General features: G+C 45.1%; 1 protein-coding gene across 1 annotated transcript; it reads right to left on the reverse strand.

Moving 5' to 3' along the window:
• Positions 1-7,586: 7,586 nt before the first annotated feature.
• On the reverse strand, positions 7,587-24,990 carry UBR7 (ubiquitin protein ligase E3 component n-recognin 7). Its single transcript, XM_040256598.1, has 11 exons — positions 24,782-24,990; positions 22,747-22,880; positions 22,085-22,145; positions 20,906-21,001; positions 19,673-19,726; positions 19,195-19,300; positions 16,806-17,014; positions 16,484-16,633; positions 15,808-15,970; positions 14,219-14,280; positions 7,587-9,726 (listed from the first exon to the last, which is right to left on the reverse strand). Exons 1-11 carry the CDS (start codon positions 24,929-24,931, stop codon positions 9,634-9,636), a joined length of 1,278 nt encoding a protein of 425 aa, XP_040112532.1. The 5' UTR covers positions 24,932-24,990; the 3' UTR covers positions 7,587-9,633.
• Between the last annotated feature and the right edge of the window lie 95 nt (positions 24,991-25,085).

Consider the following 25,085-nt stretch of genomic DNA (forward strand, 5'->3'; position numbering starts at 1 on the left):
GGTGCAGCCTCCAGGGGAGAGCTTAGATAGCCAACAGAGCAGAGAGGAGTTTGGTTAGGGAGTAGTATCTCCAGGACTTGGGAGTTGCTTAGGCGTGGGGAGAGAGTGGGAGGAGTCAGGTCGAGGGGGAAAACCATGAGTTTAATGTTGATCGTGTTCACTCGGTGATTCCATGTGAGCCGGGAGCTCAGAAGCAAGGGCCAAGCTGGAGGTGCCAGTGGGAGTTTTCCACATACAAGCACACACGCACGTGTGCCAAGTCGCTTCAGTCTCTGTGACCCTATAGACCGTAGCCCACCACATACTGGGTGGCAGTGAAAGCCTTGGGAGTAGATGGGGTGGTGTAGGGAGACGGTTTAAGTGAGAAGGCCAAGAATGAACTTTGAAGAATTCCCACCTTTACAGGTCAGCTTGAGGGAGTTGCTGACCAAGGGCCACCTACCAGGTAGAAAAAAAACCCCAGTGTGGTTCTAAGAAGGGCAGGAGGGACTGTTCACAACGGGTGGAATATGATCTTCGGAATGAATGAAGTGAAAAGCCAAACAAAAAACAGGGCATATGGACACCCCCAGTTGTGGAGAAGATGAGAAAAAGGAGCTACATGATAAATTTTATATTCTTAGAAATGTCTGCAAAAACTTTTGAGAACATTTGCAAGAGCTAGCCTCTGGAGAGATGCACTGTAATAAGTGGGGGGAACTTAATTGTATACTTTCTGTACTGGTTGAATTTTTAAATTGCCTGCCTGTGTTTTTTCAAGTTAAAAGTTAAGAGATGAAGGATCAATCCCACCCCTCTCCCAAAGTTAACTCAGTGGTGGCTGCTGCTCAGAGATTTTTGGAAAATCAGGCTCAAAAGATGATTGGGGTCAGCACCATGGAGAAGGTGAGTGAGCTTGGCAAGAGCAGTTTGGTGGCAGGATAGAGAGAGAAGCCAGGTGGGGTGGGTGGGAGTCCGCGTGGGATATGTGGAGATGGCCTTGGGGAGGAGCTGGGGCAGAGATGGGTGCAGAGAGGACAGAGGCTGTGGCAGTGGTGAGGTGTCAGGGGCCACAGCCAACCCACACGTGTCCGTCATGAGAGGCAGTCACACTCAGATGCAGCCCAACAAGGGTCTATCCCTCATGGAAGAGGAGGAGGCCAGCTCAGCATCGTGTGTGTTCTTAAAAGATTCTTAGTTCTGGGACTTTCCTCGTGGTCCAGTGGTTAGGATTCTGCAGTCTCACTGCCAAAGGCTGGGGTTCAAGCCCTGGTCAGCGAACTAATCCCACAAGCTGCATAGCCAAAAAAAAAAAAACCTCTTAGTTTCTAATCACAGCTACCTTCTCCAAGTATCAGCAATCATTCAGCAGTAGCAAAAGTTCATTTTCGAATCCCCTAGAGAACCCTGTGAAAGTCCCTGTCCTTAGTTACCAGAACCTGCCATCCCCCACGTAACAGGACCAAAGCAGATGAGTTGAGACCTTTGGTCATTTCTAGTACTGGTCTAGTACTGATGCTGAAGCTTAAGCTCCAATACTTTGGCTACCTGATTCGAACAGCCAGCTCATTGGAAGACTCTAATGCTGGGAAAGACTGAGGTCAAGAGAGAGGGCGGCAGAGGATGAGATGGTTGGATACCTTCACCAACTCACTGGACGTGAACTTGGGCAAACTCCGGGAGATAGTGAGGGACAGGGAGGCCTAGCGTGCTATAGTCAATGGGGTTGCAAAGCGTCAGACACGACTTAATGACTGAACAACAAGTATTGGTCATCTTTCCTAATGGCAGGAACATGAGAATTCCCCAGAAGGGACCGTCCTGCTCCCTAGACCCTCCCAGACCCTTGTCTCCACATTTGCTCACCTATCTGGGTTTGAGGGATGCTCCCTGCAAAGAAAGGATGGCAAGTAACTTTGTGAGTCTGCTCTCCATCCCCCACTAAGCCTGCATGAAATGTCCCAGCTCCAAATGCAGCTTACCCTTGACAGGGAGGAGAACGCTGGCATCACAGGCCTCACCACGGCCTTTGCCTCGGCGGCTCATCAATGTGTCCCTCATCTGCGCAACTCTGGCCCCTTTTTATTTGGCCTCTAAAACCCTCGGAGCTCACCATGCTGAACAGCCCAGACGCGGCCCTGAGGCTCTGTGTCGGCAGCAGGGTTAAGACATCCTCCTCTGAGGTCTGCCCCGGGGTGAGCCTCACGTCTTGCGGAGCCTTGGATTTGGGGGCGTCACTTGTCTGTAACCTTGGGTGGACATCTGCAGCCACAAAGTGTGCTAGTCCAAGCATGCTTGTGACCACCACTGGCTGGTGGGAGAGTGAGGAAGCCAAGGCCAGAAATCCCGAGGGAGGAAGGGCTCATGCTCCAGAGGAGGGCTTGTCTGGTGGGGACCATCACCGGGGTGCCACCTCATCCACCTCAGCCTGTGTGTCCTCCTCCTTAAATGGGGTGACAGTACTTCACTGTCTGAGCTCTGTGTGGACTTCTCACATTTTGCCTCTTAATCCTTGAGTCACGCTGCATTGTCTTCCTGTTCTCGGGTGAAGAAGCTCCTCAATACCCCTGGCTGGCCTGCTGTGAGGGTCTGTGGGCAGCTCTTGCCTTTTGCACTCTCCTGCTGATATCCCTCTTAAACATCCTCCATTTCTGGAAACTTCCATTAGATGAACCAAATACCTCACCACCCTCTGTGACTGAACTGCAACCATTTGTTCTTATTTCTCCACGTCTGGACAGATTCACCCACCTTCTGGTCAGTCCAGGTGTGGGGCACCCCGAGAGGCCCAAGTGCCCCAACTTCCCTCCACTGCCCAGGGGTTTGCCGGTACTGTGCTCTTTGTAGCACTGGGGTCAGCTGTCCCCCAGACCCACTGTTTCCCCTCTCCCGAGTCACTTGCACAGACCCCTGGACTCCTCCCATGATCCAGCTCCACTCCTGGATTCCCACGGCCATCCCCTAACCTCGTCCCCTGCCCTTCCTCTGCAATGGCCTCCTCACTCCTGCCATCTCCTCCTCACCAGCCTTTTCCTCGGCTGAGGCCCAGCCCTCCTCCCACCCGCCCTGAGGGCCTCTCCTGGGAACACTTCCCACACCTAAGGGTCAGGGTGAGTGGTGTGTGGCCGCCCTTCTGTAGGGCACCCCGGCATCCCTGCAGCTCCCACATCTGCCTGTCCCACCCTCAGCCTTGTGACTGTCACCCCGCCCCTCCTGTCACACCGAGGGGCCTCAGCTCAGCCTCACTGTTGGCCTCCCCGCACAGGCCGGGCCATCAGCCTGGGGAGCAGCCGGGACCACCCCCAGCCGCCTGCTCCACCACGCCGCCCTTGTCCCCAGAAAAGCTCCACCTTCGAAACCCTAACTCACTTCCTGCTCTCAGGCCACCGCGTCCCAGATGCCCGCCCGCCCACCTCCCGCTTCCTCTGGACCTCTGACCTCTTTACTCCCCTCTCTCCTGAACAGCCCAGCCTCCCTAGGCGTCGGCCTCCTCGACCTGCTCACCTTGCCACCAATTTTCTGGCCAGATTCAACCCATAAATAATAGACATGTCCATCTCCTGGATCTGGAGCCAGCTCTGGGGGACAGCTGAAGACGGTCTTACAGCCACGGTCCTCACCGTCCCCAGGCTCCCGGCCACTTTCCGCCCTTGCCTCCTCTCACAGGGGCCGCCCTCCGGCTTGCTGCTCAACCTCAGGGGCAAGATAGGCTGCCCCCAGGTCCCTCACTCTCTCTCCTCTGTGACACTTCCAGTGAGCGGAGGCACCTTTCTCCCTCTAGGGTCACCATCCGTCCCCAGCCTCTGGCTTGGGCACGCTGCACTGGGGTTGTGTTTCTTGGAAGGCGTAGGAACCCCTCTCTGGAGTAGTTTAGACGCTGGAGGACAATCCAGTCCTGTCGTGTAGTGAATTTACCAAAAGAAAACCCAGAAGAAGAGTCAGGGTCCTTCCTACCCCAGGGCCAACCACAATATACCACGATTTAGGTAAAAGCTGTCAGCATCTTCCATCATTTCTGCCCCGAGATTCTTAACTGTTTCCAGTGCCCCCAAGTGAATGAGGCTGGACTGTGGAGTGAAATGAGCCGGGAGTCACCACGGATGAGATGCGGATCCCCATCTTCTCATTGCCTCAGCTTCCACATCTGTAATATGGGGACAGGCAATCCTACTCTGTGCGCCACTGTGGGTAGGAGAAGGAGATCACGTGCGCAAGCGCATGCAGCCGGTGGCTGTGCCCCAACAGTGGGGCAAGGGGCCCCACGTCCCAGCCCTTTAACCATGAGTCGGCAGGACGGACCCTGACCTCGAAAAATTTACTGTTTAGTGGGGAGAACAGATACCAAGCAAATAAACCCACAAATATACCATTACTGACTGGGTGTGTGCTGTTACAAATTAAACAACGATTTGAATATTAGCCACACTGCGGGGTCTCTCCATTTATAATAAAGAGGTCGCAGAGGGGAGGGAAGGCCGGGCAGGAAAGAAAGAGCCCAGGGCCTCCATCATGGCAGCTAGGTGACCTGCTGATGCACCAAGAACAGAACCCAGAGGATGGAATCCGTGGCTGACTCTGCAGCTTTGCGAAGAAACTGGTGGGGAAGGTGCGTCTGTCACTCTCATCAGGGTCTCTGTCCTCAGCTGCCACCCCGTTTTATTCACAGCTCCAGGCCTGCCAGCTGCGGTGGGCTTTCCTGATGGGGTGGAGAGCCCCATCCCCCTGCGAGTGGGGTGCTGAGATCCCAACGTGGTCAACCCCGGCTGTGCTCCTCCGCAGGCCTCTTGCCCCTGGAACGGCCTGAGTGGTACCTGCAGCCCCGAGGACGTAAGGACAGCCAGCACACAGGCTCATCCCTCCAGACCCCAGCCACCTTCCTTACTCCACAAGCGCTGCTCGGGGAAGGAGACAAAGAGGCGGGTCAGTTGTTGTGACTGCTGATTTTCTGTGTCAACTTGACTGGGCTGTGGGGTGCCCAGACATCTGGCTAAACATTATTCTGGTGCATCCAGGGGAGCATTTAGCATCTATTCCTGTAGACTGATGCCCCTGATGCGGATGGCCCTCCCGGAGTGGTGGCATCATTTAATCCGTTGAAGGCCTGAATAGAACAAAAATGTGGAGAGAGGATTTACTCTCTGCCTTTTTGAACTCAGACCCTGGCCTCCTCCAGGACTGGGACACTTACATCATCAGCTCCCCAGGTTCTCAGACCTTCAGGCTTGGACTGGAACCGCCCCACTGGCTTTTCCTGGGTCTCCAGCTTACGGACACAGCTTGCAGATCACAATCACATGAATCAGTTCCTTATTTTATAGACCTAGGTAGCCAGAGGTAGGTGTGAATATCCCTGTTGGTTCTGTTTCTCTGGAAAACCTAATATGGTTGTGTTGGTGTGTGTTAGGCACTCAGTCCTGTCCAACTCTTTTGACATTCCATGGACTGTAGCCCACCAGACTCCTCTGTCCACGGAATTCTCCAGACCAGAATACTGGAATGGGCTGCCATTCCCTTCTCCAGGGGAACTTTCCAACCCAGGGATCGAACCCACAGGTCGCTTGCATTGCAGGTGGATTCTTTAGCAGCCGAACCACCTGGGGAAACTCAATACAGTTGTAGAACGTTTCACTTTGGCTTGTTACAGCTCAGCCTCATCCAGAAGCCTGAGGCAGAGAGGCAAGAGAGGGAAGCCAGAAGGTGGGGATGTGAGTGAGAAAAAGCAAGTAGCATGAGGCATCGGCCCTACACAGGAGGAAGGATGGCTGAAGAGAAACCCAGGTGGGAGTCTCCGGGTGGGGGGGAGTTGAGACAAAGCTGAGCAGGGGCTGGAGACCACCAGGAACAACCTAGGAATCCCTGGGAGAAGACCAGAACAAAACGTTGGATGGGAGGCTGATAGAAAAGTCCAGAAGTGTCCAGACTTTTTCCACAGGAAAAGGCACCAGCCCTGGGAGAGTAAGGGACAAGTGCCCTGTGTGGTAGGGAGCGCTCTGTCATGGGCAGTGCTCAGGAGAAGATGCTAGAGAACCGCAGAGGTGTTCTTTGCTGCAGCGGACCCATAAGCTGCAGACTGCAAACTTCAGACAGTGGCTGAAGTGCCTGAATCACACCAAAGGCCTGGATTCTGTCTCCTCTGCCTTCCAGGGTGTTGGCTTCCTCCTGAGTCTGGCCCCCCGGTGCTCACAGGATTTATGCCGGCAGCCAAGAGAGAAGAAAGGCTGAGTGCCCTCATGTCACCTGGCCTTGCCCCAAGAGCATGGAGGAACGGAGGCCAGGGGGCTGAGACCAGTACGGGACCCTGTGAGGATCACCTGCGAGACAGGACCCTGTCCTGAGAGGTGAGGCTGGGTGGCTTCTCGGGTCCCTTCATCCGAGGGGTCCTGTGACCCTAAGTAGGGATCACTCGCCTAGTGCCCAGTGGTCCAAGACACAAGTGAGGCACCAGTCTGCCTGTAGCCTGGATGCCCGCTTAGGCCAAGGCTTGTGTCTGGTAGCTGCTTCAAGGTGGACGGACTGGGAGGTAGCCTCACTGACTCCTGGTGGCTCTGCCGGGTTGATTTCCATGTTCCCTGTGCTTCCCACGTTCGCAGCACACACTCACCTTCTGTGGGAGCTGAACTAGCTCCCTGCCAAGGTCCAGTTATCACCTGGATTGTTGCTCTTTCAATTTTCTTCTATTGCACTAGGGTCCTTTCAGGGAGCTGGGAGGTGCGTTGTTTTCCTGGCATGGATGGTTCTATAACCCTGAGTGTTCACTGATGAGAGCAGTTCCAAGGCTATGGAGAGCACTTTATTCACCTGCGCTTATCACAGGTGATGACTGCAACTGTGAATCATTTCCAAGGAAGCAAGAGCTGGGGGAAGGCCACAGAAGGGCCTCTTCACGGGCTTCTTGGTTTGTCCTCACATTTACTTTTGAAGTAATGGCTACCATGGAGGTGGACTGCACCTCTCCCTTGGCCTGTGGGCTCCTGGCTCTCTCCGCTGTACAGAGCAAGACCTGAGCACTTTGCGATTCATCACAACCCTCACCCATCTCTTTGTTCTCTGTTCACCTAGGAAATTATGGACCCTCTCTCCTCGGAGGTGTTGTAAAGTGGGGTGTGTGTGTGTGTTCCTCAGAGGTGTTGTAAAGCCAAGTTTGTGTGTGTGAGTTCCTCGGAGGTGTTGTAAAGTCAGGGGTGTGCGTTCCTCAGAGGTGTTGCAAAGCTGTGCATGTATGTGTGTGTGCACACTTCTCAGAGGTGTTGTAAAGCTGGGTGTGTATATGCGTGTGCACCCGTGTGTGAAGGAGCTCTGCTGGCAAGACCTGAGATCTGGGGGGTCTGTGTGTGTGTCCTGGGATCAGGCCACATTGTACTGGGGAGACTGGAGCCAGCCCCTCCGCTGGAGCAGGCCCCAGGGCGGATGGAGCTGCCGCAGTGGACTCACATGGTTCCTGCATCAGCAAATGGAGGCCGTATACATTTAAATGTGACGAGAAACCATCTGAAAAGCCACTGTTTTGAAGTGATTTATTTAAATTTTTACAGAAACCTGATTAGAGTTAAGTATGTAATTATAAGTCCAGTAACAATTCTACAAAAACGCACATACAATGCCAGAACTCCTTGAAAGTAACTAATATCATATTCTTGTTTTGCATAAAACATGCATTAACATCAACTGCCACATGTTGGCCAAAATCAGTCTCTACAAGAAGAGACGGTCCAATACAGTCAATAAGAAAACTAGTGAAAACAGGTTTAAAAAAAAAGAGGTTTTCTGGTTAACGTGAGAGGAACAGTACCTTTCCTAAAACACGCCCTTCAGCACTGGGGGTTTGCTTGTGCTGCACAGGGATGCTGAGACTTGGTCCTGACCTGTCATAAGAAGGAAGGAACTTTCTGGTGGTTAAATCATATGCCTGAGATGATAGAGCCTTTCAGGCCATAATGGTATACAACTAGTATCACCTTGCAGAGAGGGGTTCAAAAATCCTCAGGCTTGGAACAGAGAGTTCCCAAGCTGGGGGTGGCAGCCCTCTTGGAGATGCCCAGAGCTCTGGCCCTGGCCACTTCAGCCTTCCACAAGGCCAGCTCAGAGCACACACGCCTCTCCTATGGCCACGAGATCTTCCCGCTCCACACATCACTCTTCCTGGGGATCTGTAATTAGGAGGTCTGAGGCAGAAAAACATGAAGTGTACTATTTCTTGAAGGCCTTTGCCTTCTGTAGGCCGAGTTCACCATATTCAGGGATCGGTGGGTACTTATGACTGCTGGACACACAAAAAATATTAATATACACTTGTGGCCCCAAAGCCTCAAATGCTTATAGTCACACACCTCAAAGTGTGTCGTCTACCATCAGGAAAGACCATGGTCCTCCAGAGGGAGAGAGCAGCTGAGGGCTCTTATTTATTGAAAGGTGTTTTCCACACAGACTGAGGGGCTTTAAAGACACTTCAAACCAACTGAAAGGACATTCCCTCAAATATGGGCTTTTATACAATACCCCATGAGGTTCTTCAAAAGATCTCACATTTATTAGGGACTCAGCTGCGGACTGACATTAGGGACTATTCTTTACTTAAAGCTCATTATCTGCGCGGCCTGGGGCCTTGTCTGGGATCTCCTCCACAGTCTGCCTCTCCCAAAACAGGGCACTCACTGGCCCTGCTCCTTACAAGTAGGCTAAGCCAGTATGTTTTTTCTTCAGCACAGATTTAAGGGGGAAATAATTTACTGGGCTTCTAGTAACATTTTCTTAACAGAACAATATCAAAATAGGTCTATTCTTAATATATGCTTATGAATATCCCTGATAACATAAAGAAACTCGGAGGACTTCGTAAACCACCAAGATTTCACAGGGTAATACCCGGTCTATTTTCTAGGCAGCAGAGAGGGACTAGTCTTGATATAATGGCAGATTTTCTCCAGGAAGCCCTGTGAGCACTACAGTACTGAAATTCTAATATTCTAGTGTCAGTAGATTTGTGAATGACATTTCCACTTTAAATTTATTAGTAAAATTTGTAACAAAGGTAGCCCTCCTCAATCCTGCCATCAGCCAACCTCCTTGCCAGTGACACACATCTAGACCAAAAAGATGCAGTCCTGGCTAACTCCGGAGGGTCAGCCTAGATGAAGCAAGCTCTGAGGTCCCTTCTAGGCCATAACCAAACCTCAGGAAACAGGGACAAGGGAGGGAAGCAGACCAGGCTTGCGGAAGCTTTGACCCAAGGCACCACGATCCGAGGGGTGAGGGGGCCTGTGGAGCTGACAGGAGGGCTTCTGCAACGCTCCTCAAAGCAGGTCCTGGAAGACAGAGGCTGCGGCAGAGCAGACACACTTGGGAGTTAAAAGAACAAATCATTAGGGGGCGTAAAAAAAGACAAGTTTACTTTTTCAAAACCAAATCAAACTTCTTAAAAGTTCTGAACAAATAACCCTGGCTAGACTGGGGTGGGGGTGGGGGGGCTCAAGTCTGTGGAATGAGTTGCATTTAGCTGAGTCAGAAAGAAGAATGCTGGTTGTGAAATCAGCATAAACATTGTGGCTACTGTTGTCAAGGCGAGTGAAGGAAGCTCAAGGCTGGAGGAGGCCTCTTTTATTCCTGGAACAGGAAGTGGGTCTTCCCCCGCCTGGATGGAAGGCGCCGCACTCCTCTCTAGCTGCAATAATACTGCATCCCGTCCACTCTTCTTCTCTTTTTTGACTGAAATTCTTCAAAGAACTGCTGGATGTCCTCTCTCTTAACCACCTGTGGATAGAAAGCAAAGATTAGGAAACGCAGCCACATTACAGAAGAGCGGTAACAGTCACAGTCAAGTCCAACAACATCGTGATGAGGGTTATTTCAGTGCCTAGTTATCCTATCTCTGCTGCACAGACGCGCTCATCCAGGCTCAGACTGGCTGGGTCAGGGTCTCATAGTAGGCACACTGGTGCCGAGTGTGGGGTCCACCACCACCCTTGGGTTCCTCATTGAAATGAGACAAAAGGGGGACTTCCATGTGGTCTGGTAGGTTAGGGATCTGTCTTGCAGTGCAGGGGATGTGGGTTCAATCCCTGGCCGAGGAGCTAAGACTCTGCATACGGTCCAGCACTAGGCCCGAACGCCACAGCTAGAGAGCTTGTGCACAGCAAGGAAAGATTCTGCATAATGCAACTGAGATCCAATGCAGTCAAATACATAAATTTTTTTTTTAAGGGAGAGATGAAAGCAATACCCATCTAACAGGACCATTTGAAGAGCAGATGAGATGTAATGCCTGTGAAAGCCCTGCCTGGCGCAGAGTATGCTCTCTATGAATACTGTCAGCTGAAAAGAGACGTGACAGAACCAGCATGAACCCTGAGGGCCCCGAGGTCTCCTGAGGACACTGTGCTCCCTTGAGACACGGCTGTCCTGGGAATGTCCCTCAGTTCTGCACAAGCACCCCAGCAAACAAAGATGGCTTTTTTGACACTTTTGCTCTCTCCTCTATACTGAAGAAAAAAAAAGGGGGGGGAGTCCAAAATTAAAGACATTTGCTATATAAACAAAAATAATTGGCAAAAACTATGGAAGCAGTACTCTCAAGTCAATGGAATATCCATGTTATACAATAACAATGAGAACTTTATCTTGAATTCTATTGGAAAAAGGATTAGAACATCACACAAAAGTGTTTATGATTATCAGCAAAATAGAACATTAAAACTAAGGAAATAAGGGGGAATATGGATTAAAAAAGTAAACCGGGATGACCCGGAAGGAGTTCCTGCTTACTCCAAGGAGTTTGTGCCACAATTGACAGGTTTGTTGCTGTGGGTCTTGCTTTTTATTACTTATTTATTGACCAGGATCCTAGTTCCTCGACTGACCAGGGATGGACCAGGGATGGACCCGTGTCTCCTGCTTTCAGACTGCTGGACGCCAGGGAAGCCCTGATGAGATGTGTAATTACAAAGGCAGCACACTGTTACCAACATGATTTTTAACTTTGTAACACATTCTTATTATCATGAGGAAATAAAGGTGGGTATGGAGAGGGAAAGAGAAAAAGAAAGCACTGGAATGCAGGGACGAAGGAGGAGAAAGAGAAGGAAAAGAGAAGACAAATACTTGTGTGTAAAGTGAAAACTTCCTTCTCCTCTCCCCAGGAGTGAGAGTACAAACATCCCCAAGTGGCAAAGCCAACCTGAATAACTCACTGGGGTAAGATACTGACTAATCCTTGAAAGAAGTACACGCTTTGTCAGTATTCTACCAGACTGGTAGCTGACGCTGGCCTCACAGGCACTGAGAATAAGCTGGAGGTCAACCAGTGGGAATGAGAAGCCCTCACAGACTCAGGATGGAGACGGCCAACACACACTGAGGTCACCGCGGCTCAGAGTGCTGAGCTGCTGGGCTTGGCAATGTCCACTTACAAACGCTAACAGGTAGCATGCTAGGGAGTTCCAAAGTGAAGCCTCTGTCCCTCACTTGGATCACAGACATTAAACACTGAAAGGCAAGGCAAGGAAACCATTTCCCTGGCAAGGATACAGTAGGAGGAGACTTAAGAGCCCACAAACTATAGAGTGCGTCATTCTTAGTTTCCAGACCTCCTCAAATGGTCACAGCCAACAGAAACAGTAGAAATGTTAAAGAATATATTTATTAAGTCACTAAGTTGTGTCCAACTCTTCTGCGACACCATGGACTGTGTGCCGCCAGGCTCCTCTGTCCACGGGATTCTCCAGGCAAGAATACTGGAGTGGGTTGCCATTTCCTTCTGCAGGGGATCTTCCTGACCCAGGGATCGAACCTACATCTCCTATTATCGGCAGGCCAGGTCTTTACTGCTGAGCCACTGGAGAAGCCCTAAAAGTTCTTGGGTCCAGTAATAAAATCATTTTATTGGTTTGTCTCAGAAAACGTGTAGTTTCTAAGTTTCTTTTTTAAGTCAGACACAAACATTAAATAAAGGGCAGGCCATTATTTGACAACATCTAGACCTTATTATGAAAAAGAAAAAGAAAAAAAAGGAAACAAACAAAAAATAGACCATATTATGGACAAACACAACCAAAGCAGACAAGCTTTATGACAACTTAAGGTGTTTGTAAAGATCTAGTTAGTAATATTGAAAACAAACAATAAAGAATTTTTCTGTCTTTCAAATCATCACATAGGATTTAAAAATTACCTCAGACTCATTCAGAATGGCTCCAGTGATAACAAAGATCCATATGTTGAAGACACGTGTGAATACTCTGGATAAAGTTGTTTCAAATGTGAAAAGCAAAAGACACCACACCTACTTTTTTCTTGTGTGTAATTTTAAGTGTGTGTGAAACAAAATCAATAATGAGCACGGCAACCACACACTACACAGAAGGAGAGACACAAGTGCACGCTCTGACACTGCTGACTGACACAGCTGGGGGACCTGGAACGGCCACTAACAGTGCAGAGCTTAAAACAGTTACACCCGTGGACGCTTGCAGTGCCGGTGAGAGAAGGCGGAGGCCGCATTAAGCAGAGGACAGCCTCTGCAACAGAAATGAGAATAACTGACAGTTAAGAGCAGCTGGGAAACAAAAGGACATAAACAGTGACAACGAGGAACATTCTCTAAAAATGAGCAAACCATTTCAGAAGGCTCTTTACCCTCAGACTCCACAATTCATTCTGTCGCAAGGCAGCAGTGCCAGCTATCCAGGCAGCTACAAGTCCTTCCCACAGTGATGAGAAAGCGCTCGGCCTGCAAAGACTTCTCCTAAGAAAGCAAGTCTCAGGGCATGTCCTAAGTGTCTGTCAGATCCAAGTCTGACTTCGTTAGTCTGTCTGGCGGTAGCAGAGCAGAACATTTACTGTCCAGAAGGACAACTGTAGGCCATGAAGAGAAAAGTTAAGTTTTATTTTATATCTCCCTTTTGAAGATAGAAAAGTATTTTAGAAAAAAATTCCATCATAAACACATATGAGTAGTAAAGAGCTAGGAAGTATTTGAAAATTCATCTGGAGAACTATTTTAAAAGATTAGACACTGTAGGGACTCCCCTAGTGGTCCAGTGGTTAAGAATTCACCTTCCAATGCAGGGTATGTGGGTTTGATCCCTGGTCAAGGAACTAAATCCACATGCCCAGGTGGGCATCTAAGCCCATGTGCTAAAACTAGACAAAAGTACAACTCAGACTGGCAGAACCAAATCAATAAATAAACGAATTAAAAAAGATTACACATTATAGAGTTAGTGTCACTCTTAAAAGTTGTTAGACTGTCCTAACCAGCAAGACAAATATTTTAGCCCCCAATTATCAAGTTGTTTTATTCTAAACTATAGAACCCCAAATCACAGAAAAGAGGTCTGGCTTAAATTTTTTTCCTGACTGGTCATTTTTGCTTCCTCCTCCAAGAAATCCTGCTGGATGATCAGGACTGGGAGAATCAGTATGGCCAATCCAGTGGCCCCTCCTAAGCTACCAGTGCTCTCTCAAGATCCTGGGTGACTACCCACCCCTCATCTGGAGGCTTGGGCAGGACTCCTAATGTGGCTAGTCTTGTGGTGTTTCACTACTATTCATCTCCCTTCCCTCTACCTGTACTACACTCTCAGTCATCTTTTTCATCAGAGAAAATGAAATATGGAAAATAGTATGAAGGCCCCTCAAAAAAAGAAACAGAACTACCATATGATCCAGTTAATTACTTCTAGGTATATATCCAGGACAGTAAAGAATCTGCCTGCAATGTGGAAGACCTGGGTTTAATACCTGGGTTGGGAAGATGCCCTGGAGGAGGGCATGGCAACCCTCTCTAGTATTCTTGCCTGGGGAATCCCCAGGGACAGAGGAGCCTGGCCAGCTACAGTCCATGGGGTCTCAAAGAGTTGAACACGACTGAGCAACTCAGCACAGCACAGCACACAGGTATACATACAAAGAAAAGAAAAACACTAATTCAAAAAGATACATGCACCCCAATGTTCAGAGCAGCATTACTTATAATAACCAAGATATGGAAGCAACCTAAGTGTCCATCAAGAGATGAATGGCTAAAAAAGATATTGTATGTATATACACACAAACACACACACCAAGGGAATACAGCTAATATTTTATAATGATTTTAAAAGGAGTATAACCTATAAAATATTGAATTATTATGCTGTATACTTGAAAGTAACATAAAACTGTAAATCAACTGCACTTCAAAAAACAAAAGAAACTTTATTCAAAACATACAGGGCTATGATTAAAATTCGTTAACTCTACTTACTGTGCCTTCATCAGCAAATCTCTTGAGATAGTCTTTAAGTTCAGTCTTCAAGTCATTGTATTCTAAATCAAAACAACAAAGCAAAGGACATAAACTTCAGACAATCTATTTGCATTTAGGAACAAAAGATTCCCTGACCATTAATATTTGAGTATTTTAATAGTTTAATCTATTTTTTTTCAAGTGAAATCTGCATAGAAATTTGTTCTCAATTTCTCCCCAATTCCCTCACTTTGACATCTGGGAACCCTTTTTCATTAAATAAACCCTGGAGGAACAGATACTCCCACTCCCAAAAAGACTGTTGTTTAGTCGCTATGGCTTATCCAACCCTTTGCAACCCCATGAACTACAGCATGGCAGGCTTCCCTGTCCTTCACTATCTTCTGAAGCTTGATCAAACTCATGTCCATTGAGTCAGTGATGCCATCCAACCATCTCATCCTCTGTTGCCCCCTCTCCTCTTGCCCTCAATCTTTCCCAGCATCAGGGTCTTTTCCAATGAGTTGGCTCTTTGCATCAGCTGGCCAAAGTACTGGAGCTTCAGCTTCAGCATCAGTCCTCCAATGAATATTCAGGGTTGATTTCCTTTAGGATTGACTAGTTTGATCTATTCGAAAGCGTCAATTCTTTGGCACTCAGCCTGCTTTATGGTCTAACTCTGACATTCATACATGACTACTGGAAAAACCGTAGCTTTGACTATATGGGCCTTTGTCAGTAAAGTCTCCACTTTGAAATACGCTGTCTAGATCTGTCATAGCTTTTCTGCCAAGGAGCAAGCGTCTTTTAATTCTGTGGCCGCAGACACTGTCTGCAGTGATTCTGGAGCCCAAGAAAATAAAATCTGTTGCTACAGCTGAGAATTTTTTAAAAGGTTTCCCATCTGTAATTCTAGTGCTAAAGTATCTTGGACTTGTCAAACATTAAGTTTTAAAACTCATCTCACTTAACAATTTGTATTATATACATGGAAACTTGAGGGTTATATCCCTCAAGTTATAGACTCTATCCCCAAAAACCTTTTAGTCTAATAAAGGCAAAAGGAAATTAATCAAATAGTTACATGTGCAAGACAGAAATAACCATTGTCAAAAAAGGGGTACAAAAGTGGTAGCATCCGAGTAGGAACTGTCTAGGACAGAAATCACAAAAATAAGTTGGGCATGCTGGGGGAAAAAATGTAAAAGCCTGCAATTAAGGGTTTGGGAATATTTTCCCCTCTAGTGGGCTTCCTGTGAACCACTGAAGCATCTCAACAACTGTCAAAAAGATGGCATGTAATGTTCAATGAAAATTGTTTCAATGAATGGAAAAAGAAATTGATTTCCTCTTATTCTATACTTATACATCTACCCTTAATCAAAACAGCATGTTATGGTTTCTCAAACATGCAATTATTCTAGCATTTAACCCTGACTCAATGGAAATAGTAGCTAAATACTCAGCAATGTTACAATCAAGCAAGTATAAGTGAGGCTTACTATACAATTCCAAATTTAAACCATTTTTAGTTGTCCTCCTTCTATATAATTTTTTAATGGTGAAGGAAACTTCATGAACTTTATGAATTTTCAAACAATATTTACCACAAATAAGTTCCACTTGCTGGACTCTGTTCATGCTATTAAGGGTGTCCATTAGAGGGTCTCTCCTGTCAGTTGCCTGGTCAACCTTGCCTTTGTTTTCATAAGCCAGAACTGTGTCATACTCATCTGTCAGGAACAGGACATCTAGATCGCCATACATTTTCTTTAAAAAATAAAACCAGTTTCCCCATTAGAACTGTATGTCATTCTCAGAAAGTCGACCTCATGAGAATCACCAAAAATTTGTTTAAGTTTTATAATATCCAGAAAAACTCCAGCCTTTCAGCAGAGTTGCTTGAAAGATTTATTCTTTCTGCCCAAATTTCTCTTAGAAATCTCCCAACTTCCGGTGGATACTGCATGATCTAAGAGATTTTTATTTAAAAACCAACTTACTGTAACTTTCAAGAAATTTGTGTTTCCAAGTAATTCTATGATATAGAAAAGCTATTTTCCACTGAAATGAAGATAAGTAAATAAGAAGTATTGCATCGTTCTTAATTGCTTCCATAAACATTCAGACTGCAAACACTAATTCATAAATTTGCTTAACATTAAAAAAAAAACTTACGTTCCCTACACTCTAATATAAATTTCATAAATAAACTTTCCAGGTGTTCTTATTTTAGGCATCTGTCCACAAAACACTTAATGCTGAACATGATCTGGTACTTACCATACAGTCTTTGCAGGTACACAACTTGCTACGCCAGTTCAGGGGCCAATAGGTGGCAGTGTCTTTCTTTATAAACTGCTTAGCTTTAAGCTCCTGAAGTTTGCAGCCAGACTGTGATTCTGTGTTGAGACGCTGATTCTGAAATGCTTTCTGAAATTAAGTTTTGAAGTGTGTATTAAACTATCATCTTTTTCAAAGTTTAGATTTTGTAAAAAGATTTCTTTTAGGCAAAAGGCACAACTGAAATCCAAAGCTACATAGCTTACAGAATTAATTTTGCTTAAGTTTTATTTCTTTTACAGCTCAGATTTCATTTTGTTACCTGGAGATCAGATTCAGAACTAGAGCTGGTACATGGTTCATTTGTCTGCTCTGCTTTAACTTCCTTCACAATAGCCTTTCCATGTTCTGGAACATCCTCTTCAAGGGCATTATCCTGATGAGCTCCATTTTCAGTTTTGATAACTTCTTGATCACCTACTCCATCAACATTCAGCACCAACCCATCATCTTCAGTAGTTACTTTGGTTACTGTAGGTTTAATGAAAACACACATACACACACATATCCACACCAGTGAGACAATAAAATCACTTAGTTTGATTAAAAAATACCTCAGAATCTGGAAAAGGAGAGAGTTAACCTTAATCTCTGGAATAATGAGAAAGGAAATAACACTTTTTTAGGTTATGCCTGCCTATTCTAAAGTGTCAAATAACAGAAAATTTAAAAATATCAATCACTGGTGGGAAGGGTGGGTTCAAGAGGGAAGGGATATATGCAGCTCAGTGGTAAAGAATCAGTCTGCCAATGCACGAGATGCAGGAGATGCAGATTCAATCCCTGGGTCAGGAAGATCCCCTGGAGGAGGAACTGGCAACCCACTCCAATATTCTTGCCTGGAAAACCCCATGAACAAAGCCTGGCAGGCTACAGTCTGCGGGGTCACAAAGAGTCGTGCATGACTGAGCAACTGAGTACGAATGCATGTGCAACAGACATTGTAGAGGCACTCACAGCTGATTCACCTCACTGTACAGCAGAAATTAACACAACATTGTCAAGTCATTACACTCTAGTAAAAAACAAAATGTGAACCAAGAACAGAAAAAAAAAACCCATCTGGAAAAAAGAGCTAAAAAAAATATATCAATCACTACTTAAACATTTTATATGTAAATGAGAAAGGAAAATACTATAGATGTTAAAGACCCAGGGACACCAAAGAAGCAAGAGGCAATAGGAAGAGATTTAGCTGCAAACACAGGAGAAGGGTAGTTTTGCAAAAACAACAGCTTTTCTTTATGCGAGGAGGAAATTAGAAAGGACGCTTGCAGAGACAGAAATGACAGAGAGCAGAGAAATGACAAGGGAACTCACACTGGAGGATGGCTTTTCAGTTTATTAGGAAATGAGGCCATCTGCTGACAGGGAAGGAAATGAAGAAGGGGCAGAGGGGAAGGGTTAAGAAAATCCAGTGAATGAGAAAAAGATTCAGGTCCAGCAGAAAGTGAGACGTAATTGAAAAGGATATGAACAGGCTGATTTGTGCTGATGTATGGTAGAAACCAACACAGTAATTATAAAGTAATTGTCCTTCAATTAAAAATAAATAAATTTTTTTAAAAACACACACACAAAGCATATGAACAGAAAGAGGACACACCAAGTACAAGAACTTGGAGACAAAGCAAAAACATAGGATGCTGCTTGAGGTTTGTATGGTGAGGTGTTCCCTAAAGGTGAGAAGGGCAAGAAATTATGAGGCCAGAGCAACAGATACTATGACTTACTACCATTTAAAAAACAAACACACATAACATTAAGAGGAAAATAAAGTATTCCAGTACTTTGGCCACCTCATGTGAACAGTTGACTCATTGGAAAAAACTCTGATGCTAGGAGGGATTGGGGGCAGGATGAGAAGGGGACAACAGAGGATGAGATGGCTGGATGGCATCACTGACTCGATGGACGTGAGTCTGGGTGAACTCCGAGAGTTGGTGATGGACAGGGAGGCCTGGCGTGCTGCGATTCATGGGGTTGCAAAGAGTCGGACACGACTGAGCGACTGAACTGAACTGAAAATATTTCATACTTAAGAACATTCATTACTAATTAGTGGTTTGGGGTCAATTTCTTAGAGTACAGTAAAAGCATTAGATGACAAAGTGTCACCACCTCCTCCTCGACCAATAGCATGTTTTATATTTAAGAACAACTTGTTTGGGTTCTGTTATCTTCCAAAATCCCCTTAAAAACTGCTTTCTCCACTTTCTCCAATTCTGGTCTCATCCATATTCTGCATGATGCCATTTAAGTACAAATTGGTTCTTGGCAGTCTCCCAATCTATCTATAAGCACCTTGTGGAGAAGGAACAGATCTTGTACTTTTTTCTATACCACAGAGTCTCTTAAAAATGGAACTCTGTCCAGTGTTATGTGGCAGCCTGGATGGGAGGAGAGTTTGGGGAAGAATGGATACATGTATATGTATGGCTGAGTCCCTTTGCTGTTTACCTGAAACTATCACAGCATTGTTTGTTAGCCATTCCCCAATGCAAAATAAAAAGTTTAAAAACAAATCCCATAAAATAAAGTAAAAGTACACAGTGAAAAACACAGTAGCTAAAACTTAGATACTGAACAACTTGTACTGATTTGTATTGTGGCCCAGGTTGGAGGCATGCCAACTCCACAGAGACTCTTACCTGCCAGCTGTGCAGCATAAGCCCACAAGAAAGAACAGCGCTTCATACAAGCCTGGCACACCATCTCTTGGAAATCCCCACTATCAGGAGGAATGGCGCCAAGATGCTGTGAACACAGAAAACCAAGTTATTTTCCTTGTGATCACCAAGTTGTCCAAAAAGTTCATTATTTTATAAAATATTGCAACAGTACATCGATCATATCTGTAGTATTTTTTAGAAGAGCACTGATAATGTGAAATATAATTTAATTCCAAAAGACAAGATCTTTTTGGGACTTCCCTGGTGACCCAGTGGCTAAGACTCTGCGTTTCCAAGGCCAAGGGCTTCAGTTCAGTCCCTGGTTAGGAAACTAGATTCCATATGCCACAACTAAGATCAGACTCAGCCAAATAAATAAATATTAAAAAAAAAAAAAAGATAAGATATTTTCTTTTTTGTAAAGACAATGGGTTTTAAAGGTCAAAGCTCTCCTTACCCTTCCATGGAACCAATCTTCACAGACTATACACTGGATCATCTCATCTGGAATCTAACATAGAAAAGCAATTTGTTTGTTAATGGTTACAGTGAATTCATGGGGTTCTCAAGACAAGAACACAGCCATTCCCTTCTCCAGGGAAGCCCAGTGTGCTGAAGTCCATGGGGTTGCAAAGAGTCAGACATGACTGAGCCACTGAACTGACTGACAATGAACTCTGGAATATCAAAGTAAATCTGGCACACATTAGAATCAGATATTAAATAATTCTCTACCAATTCTGTAAGGCCACTGCTGCTGCTGCTAAGTCACTTCAGTTGTGTCCAACTCTGTGTGACCCCACAGACGGCAGCCCACCAGGCTCCACCATCCCTGGGATTCTCCAGGCAAGAACACTGGGGTGGGTCACTAACCACATGCAAAAAGTCAAGGAGACAGGGAGAAACAGCAATTCAAAGGGTCAAAGAAGTTCTTTCCCCATGAACTGGGGTTATAAAAGGATTACATTGAGATAAGCACTTTGTGAGTAATTATCAGAACTTTCATATCAGTTACTTACTATCTGATTCCCACAAAACTTTATGAATAAGTAATATATTTTCATTTCACACATAAACCCAGGCCCAGGGAGGTAATGTGAATTGTAGCAAGTTGCACAGTGAATTATAGAATTTTGCCTTTGTCAAAAGATAAGGAAACTAGAAATTAAAGCACACATTCACTCACTTATATGTGCACAGAAAAAGGTCTAAAAATATATACACCAAAAGTGTTAACAGTGGTTATGTCTGGGAGGTAAGAAGGTACAGGAATGAGGAAGAACAACAATTCTTTTAAAATTTTGCATACACCTCTAATTGAAGTTTTTAAGAGAATCGAGTTTGTGCACCCTATCTTCTTTCCTTGCAGGAATGTGAGAAGTTGAAGGTCATTTTCTGGAAAGTAGTCAGAGAAAAGGAGCAAACAGGCAGGCAAAGAGAGGGAAGAAGGAAAAAAGTTCTGGCCTTGATAAAGTCCTGTCCAATATTTCTCATGATGTAAGAAAGAGAAAAATAGTTGGGCTCTGTACTACTTGTAGCTTCAGGTCAGAGTCATAAGAAGGGATAAATCTAGAATACTTTCACAATCCCCAAATCCCTGCTGAACAGCTAAAGGGCCAAATATGACAAGAGGCTGGGGAGTGAAGGCTGGAGATGACACAGTCCTGGTGCTGACCTCCAAATCTCTTACCTCATCTTCAGGATCAGGGTAAGGTCTCTTGCAAATGCAGTACAATCCAAAAAAGTTGTCATTGTACTTATTGCCAGAATTTATTTTTGCTTTGTCCTGAAAGATATTAATTTCAATATAAAACATGGCCTAACTTTATAATATCATGGAATTTATGCATTCAATAAATTTGTGCACTAAATATCTGTACCCCCTCCCTCCCCTGGAAGCTAGTCTTCAAAGTACAAGGGAAAAAATTTATTACTTTATAAGTAATACTTTCTCCAGGATACAACGGAAAAATAAAATTTATTTTCTATACCTTCTTTGTTACCAATTGGGGGAGAATGAATCATAAATATTAACTATCAACCTACGGAAACTGACACTGGTCTAGAATTTCAAAATATTTCTTAAAGCCCAGCTATGATAGTTAAAGCCCCCAAATTACTAGGAGGTGAAAAGTAGGCAAAGAAGTTGTCTAAAAATAATCTTTGAAGGAGGGAAAGAGCATGATAACTTTGGCAATTAGGATTGAATACTGTAAAGTGACTTCCCTGGTGGCTCAGACGGTAAAGCATCTGCTTACAATGCGGTAGACCCAGGTTCGATCCCTGTGTGGGGAAGATCCTCTAGAGAAGGAAATGGCAACCCACTCCACTATTCTTGCCTGGAAAATTCCATGGACGGAGGAGCCTAGTAGGCTACAGTTCATGGGATCACAAAGAGTCGGATATGACTGAGCGACTTCACACACTGTAAAGTCCCTTATTTTCTGTTTCATTTTTGGTATTTCACTGAAGTTATTGTAGAAGATAGTCTTTATTATCTACAAAGCAGTGAAAAACTTTTGCAAAAGCCCATGCTCATTATTGCCCAGTTTTATTTATTGTTTTAAAAGTCATACCCTTTTCTTTAAAAAGCCTTAGAGCATGAGCACAATCAACACAACTGAACCTGAATCACTTTAGAACACTACCCCCAAAACCTTTCATATTAATTACAATCTATAGGTAGGCTCTGAACAGGTTACTTAGCTTTCCAACAAATAAAAAACTGGGGTACAGTCTAACATTGATTTGCCCATTGGCAAAGAAGAAGCATAGAACTTCCTTTTTGAAAATTCTTGGTTTTATCCCCTAGGACAAATACAAATCTTAGCTACTTTTCATGCATTTATCGTTTACTGTGCTTACTTACAGGAAATAATTTGCATTCCAAATTTTTAAACTTGCTGTTTCCACAATCACAACGAAAATTTCTGAAAGAAAGGAGGAAGAGCCAATTTTAATTTTTCTTCTAAATCTAAAGACTACTCTTTATATTCATATCATAGCCTCTTCCCTTTCAATTAGCTTCTAGGATCTAAAAATTGGACTTGGTTGTTGTTCATGTATCCAATCCGCAATTTTCCCAAGCACGTTACAATAAAAGATTTAATAATTCTATAAATTAACATGTGTGTGCTGTGTGCCCAGTCATGTCTGACTCTCTGCGATCCCACGGACCGTAGCCCACCAGGCTCCCCTGTCCATTGAATTTTCCAGGTAAGAATACTGGAGTGGATTTGCCATTTTCTTCTCCAAGAAATTAACATGCATAAAGACAAATATCTGTATCTCACACACACACATAAAACAGTGGAAGGCTAGCAGGAGTAGTCTGAGTTTGCCTCATAATTATATTTTAAAAGGTTCCCTGGAAAAACTGTTCTTTCCGATTACATTATATAAAACAGTTGCATTAAATTTTACCAGGGCACAACTACTTTGAATGCAAAAACATGATTAAGAAAAAAAGTGCAACTGGAAAAGAATCTAAACATTTGAAAAGCATCCAGCATCAATCTCTGACCATTTTACCTTTTTGTGTACAGCTCAAATAGTTTATGACTTCCATGACATTCATAACTGCAAGCCAGGCAAATTCCTGCTGGTTCTTCTCCCTCTGGAGTGCAGGTACTGCAGGCATACAGTGCTTGTCTCTTTACTGAACCCTAAAAGACAGCCCCAAAATGAAAAAAGACAGAAAACTGATGAAACACTGGCAGAGCGACCTAATGCCCATACTATGATCTGAGAAATAACTGAAATCAGATTATCTGTGGTCAAGATCTTCCTGTAAAAGCCACTGAGACTAATAAAAAAGTATATACAATAGAATACCAAAACACTGTTGCAGATTTCATACATATTTCACATAACTTTTTCTCAAAGTGACAGAAGTTAACATTTTTAGTCAGCTGTGAATAAACCGGTCCGCTTAACTATTTTAACACATGAAAATACAGGAGAATGTGTGTAAGCTTATGTAAGGAATAATCATACTTTAATTTTGGAAAATGCTTGTGATTCCACCAAAGAGAAAACCAGTGCATTAAATGAATCCCTTTGATTTTAAGATGTATGCTGACATATTTAGAGTTGAAGTGTCATGGTCTGAAATTTATTTTCAACTGGTTCAGGAAACAAAAACAAAGTATATTACAGTGAAGAAGTAAAAGATAAAACAAATGTAAAATATTAAAAAGTGAATATATGTGAAGGTACACAGGTGTTCATAATATTATTTTTTCATTTTAATTGTAGCCTTTAAACATTTCAAAATAAAAAGTTGAAAGAAAAGCAAATCCTGATAATGGCTGCCATCTTCTGAGAAGAAGGGAGTCCCAGGAAAGCTTCTGTGATGCTGGTAATGTTCTATTTCTTGATCTGGGTGGTATGTACCTGCAGGTGTTTTCAGTTTTGCTTTCCCAAGACTTATACATGGTTTCTGCACTTTTCCACATATTTTACAACAATACAAAAAAAAATTTTTAAGGAAGTCTGTTTTAAAAATCTAACTACGTTTCAAAAATAACTTACAGGCTTTTTTAAAAAAGGCAAACAGAGAAAAAGTTGTTCCAGTGGCGACCAAAGGTTTTAAAATATCAGCCAACATTAAATACCTCTGAAGCCAGGTGTATTAAAAAAAAAAAAAATCTAACCACTTTGCAGTGTAAACTCAACTGGTCATTGATGACAACTGGAATTGTGATCTCAAGCCACACCACGTAAAGACCCCATGTCTCTCTCTCCATCCTGCAATGTTCCACTCCACCTGCCTGGAAGATAACCTTCTTCCTATCAAGTACCATCTCTCATTCGTTTTCTTCTACCCACCTTTCTCCATTTTTGAACCTAGAAACATAGAATGAGTCACCAAACACCGCGTCACACCCCCTCCAGTCCTTGCTCCCACCATCTTCCGAATGCCATCTCTCCTCCCCTCCTTTCCTTTGCCAGTGCCACCAGCTGTTCGGGTTCCGGTCTATCCCCCTGGGGGGCCGACTGCAGAGAGACGTGGTATTTGCTCCGTCTCGCCAAAAAAAAAAAAAAAAAAAAAACAGCTAGCACTTGTCAAACTAAACTGCAGAGGAACCAGCTGTCCAGGAGTCCAGCCTACGCGGAGAGATTTTCAAACCCAGAGCTCTCTCCTTTAATTCTTTGACTCTTCCGTTTAGTACCCAGCAAATACTCTGAGGATGGGGAAAGTATGGACAAAGATAACTCAGGATGTGAAAGGTCACGGGGTTGGTTTGGTGAAAAGCGGCCGGGGCACAGAGAAGAGACGAGGAAGGAAGGAAAGAGCAGCTGCTCCGGGGCCAAAGCCGGAGAAACGTCGGGGGCCTGACAAGAGGAAAATCGAGAAAGGTGGGGCGTCAGGTTAGGAAGGGGGCTCAGGAGACTAAGTGTAAAAGGGCACCTGGGCCTGGGATGGGGAAGCCTACGACCAACAGCTGCGCCGGACCACCACAGGGTGCCGGCCGCGGCCGGCGGGAAGAGAGAGGGTAAGGCGCGTGGGGAAAGGGAGGTTCAGGGGAGCCTGGGGGAGGCGAGGCCCGGGCCGCGCGCCCACCTGCGAGTAGGAGCACTTCTCCGAGTCACTGCCGCCCAGGACGGCGCAAGCCTCATTCTCCAGCTCCTCGTCCTCCTCAAGTACATCGACCAACGATACCACGGGCTCCAACTCCGACTGTCGCCCAGCTGGCTCTTCAGCTCCGGCCATCCTCAACTGTCACCCGGACCGCCGATCGGCCCCGGCGGAGGCGGGAAAAGCGTCCGCGAGGGGCGGGGCCGGAGGAGGCGGGGCCTCGGTGCCAGACACCAATCCCAAAGATAGGGAGCGAAGGAAGGGGGAGGAGCGACTTCCGACAAACGGA

Source organism: Oryx dammah, unplaced genomic scaffold (assembly GCF_014754425.2).
Source record: "Oryx dammah isolate SB20612 unplaced genomic scaffold, SCBI_Odam_1.1 HiC_scaffold_16, whole genome shotgun sequence".
NCBI lineage: Eukaryota > Metazoa > Chordata > Mammalia > Artiodactyla > Bovidae > Oryx > Oryx dammah.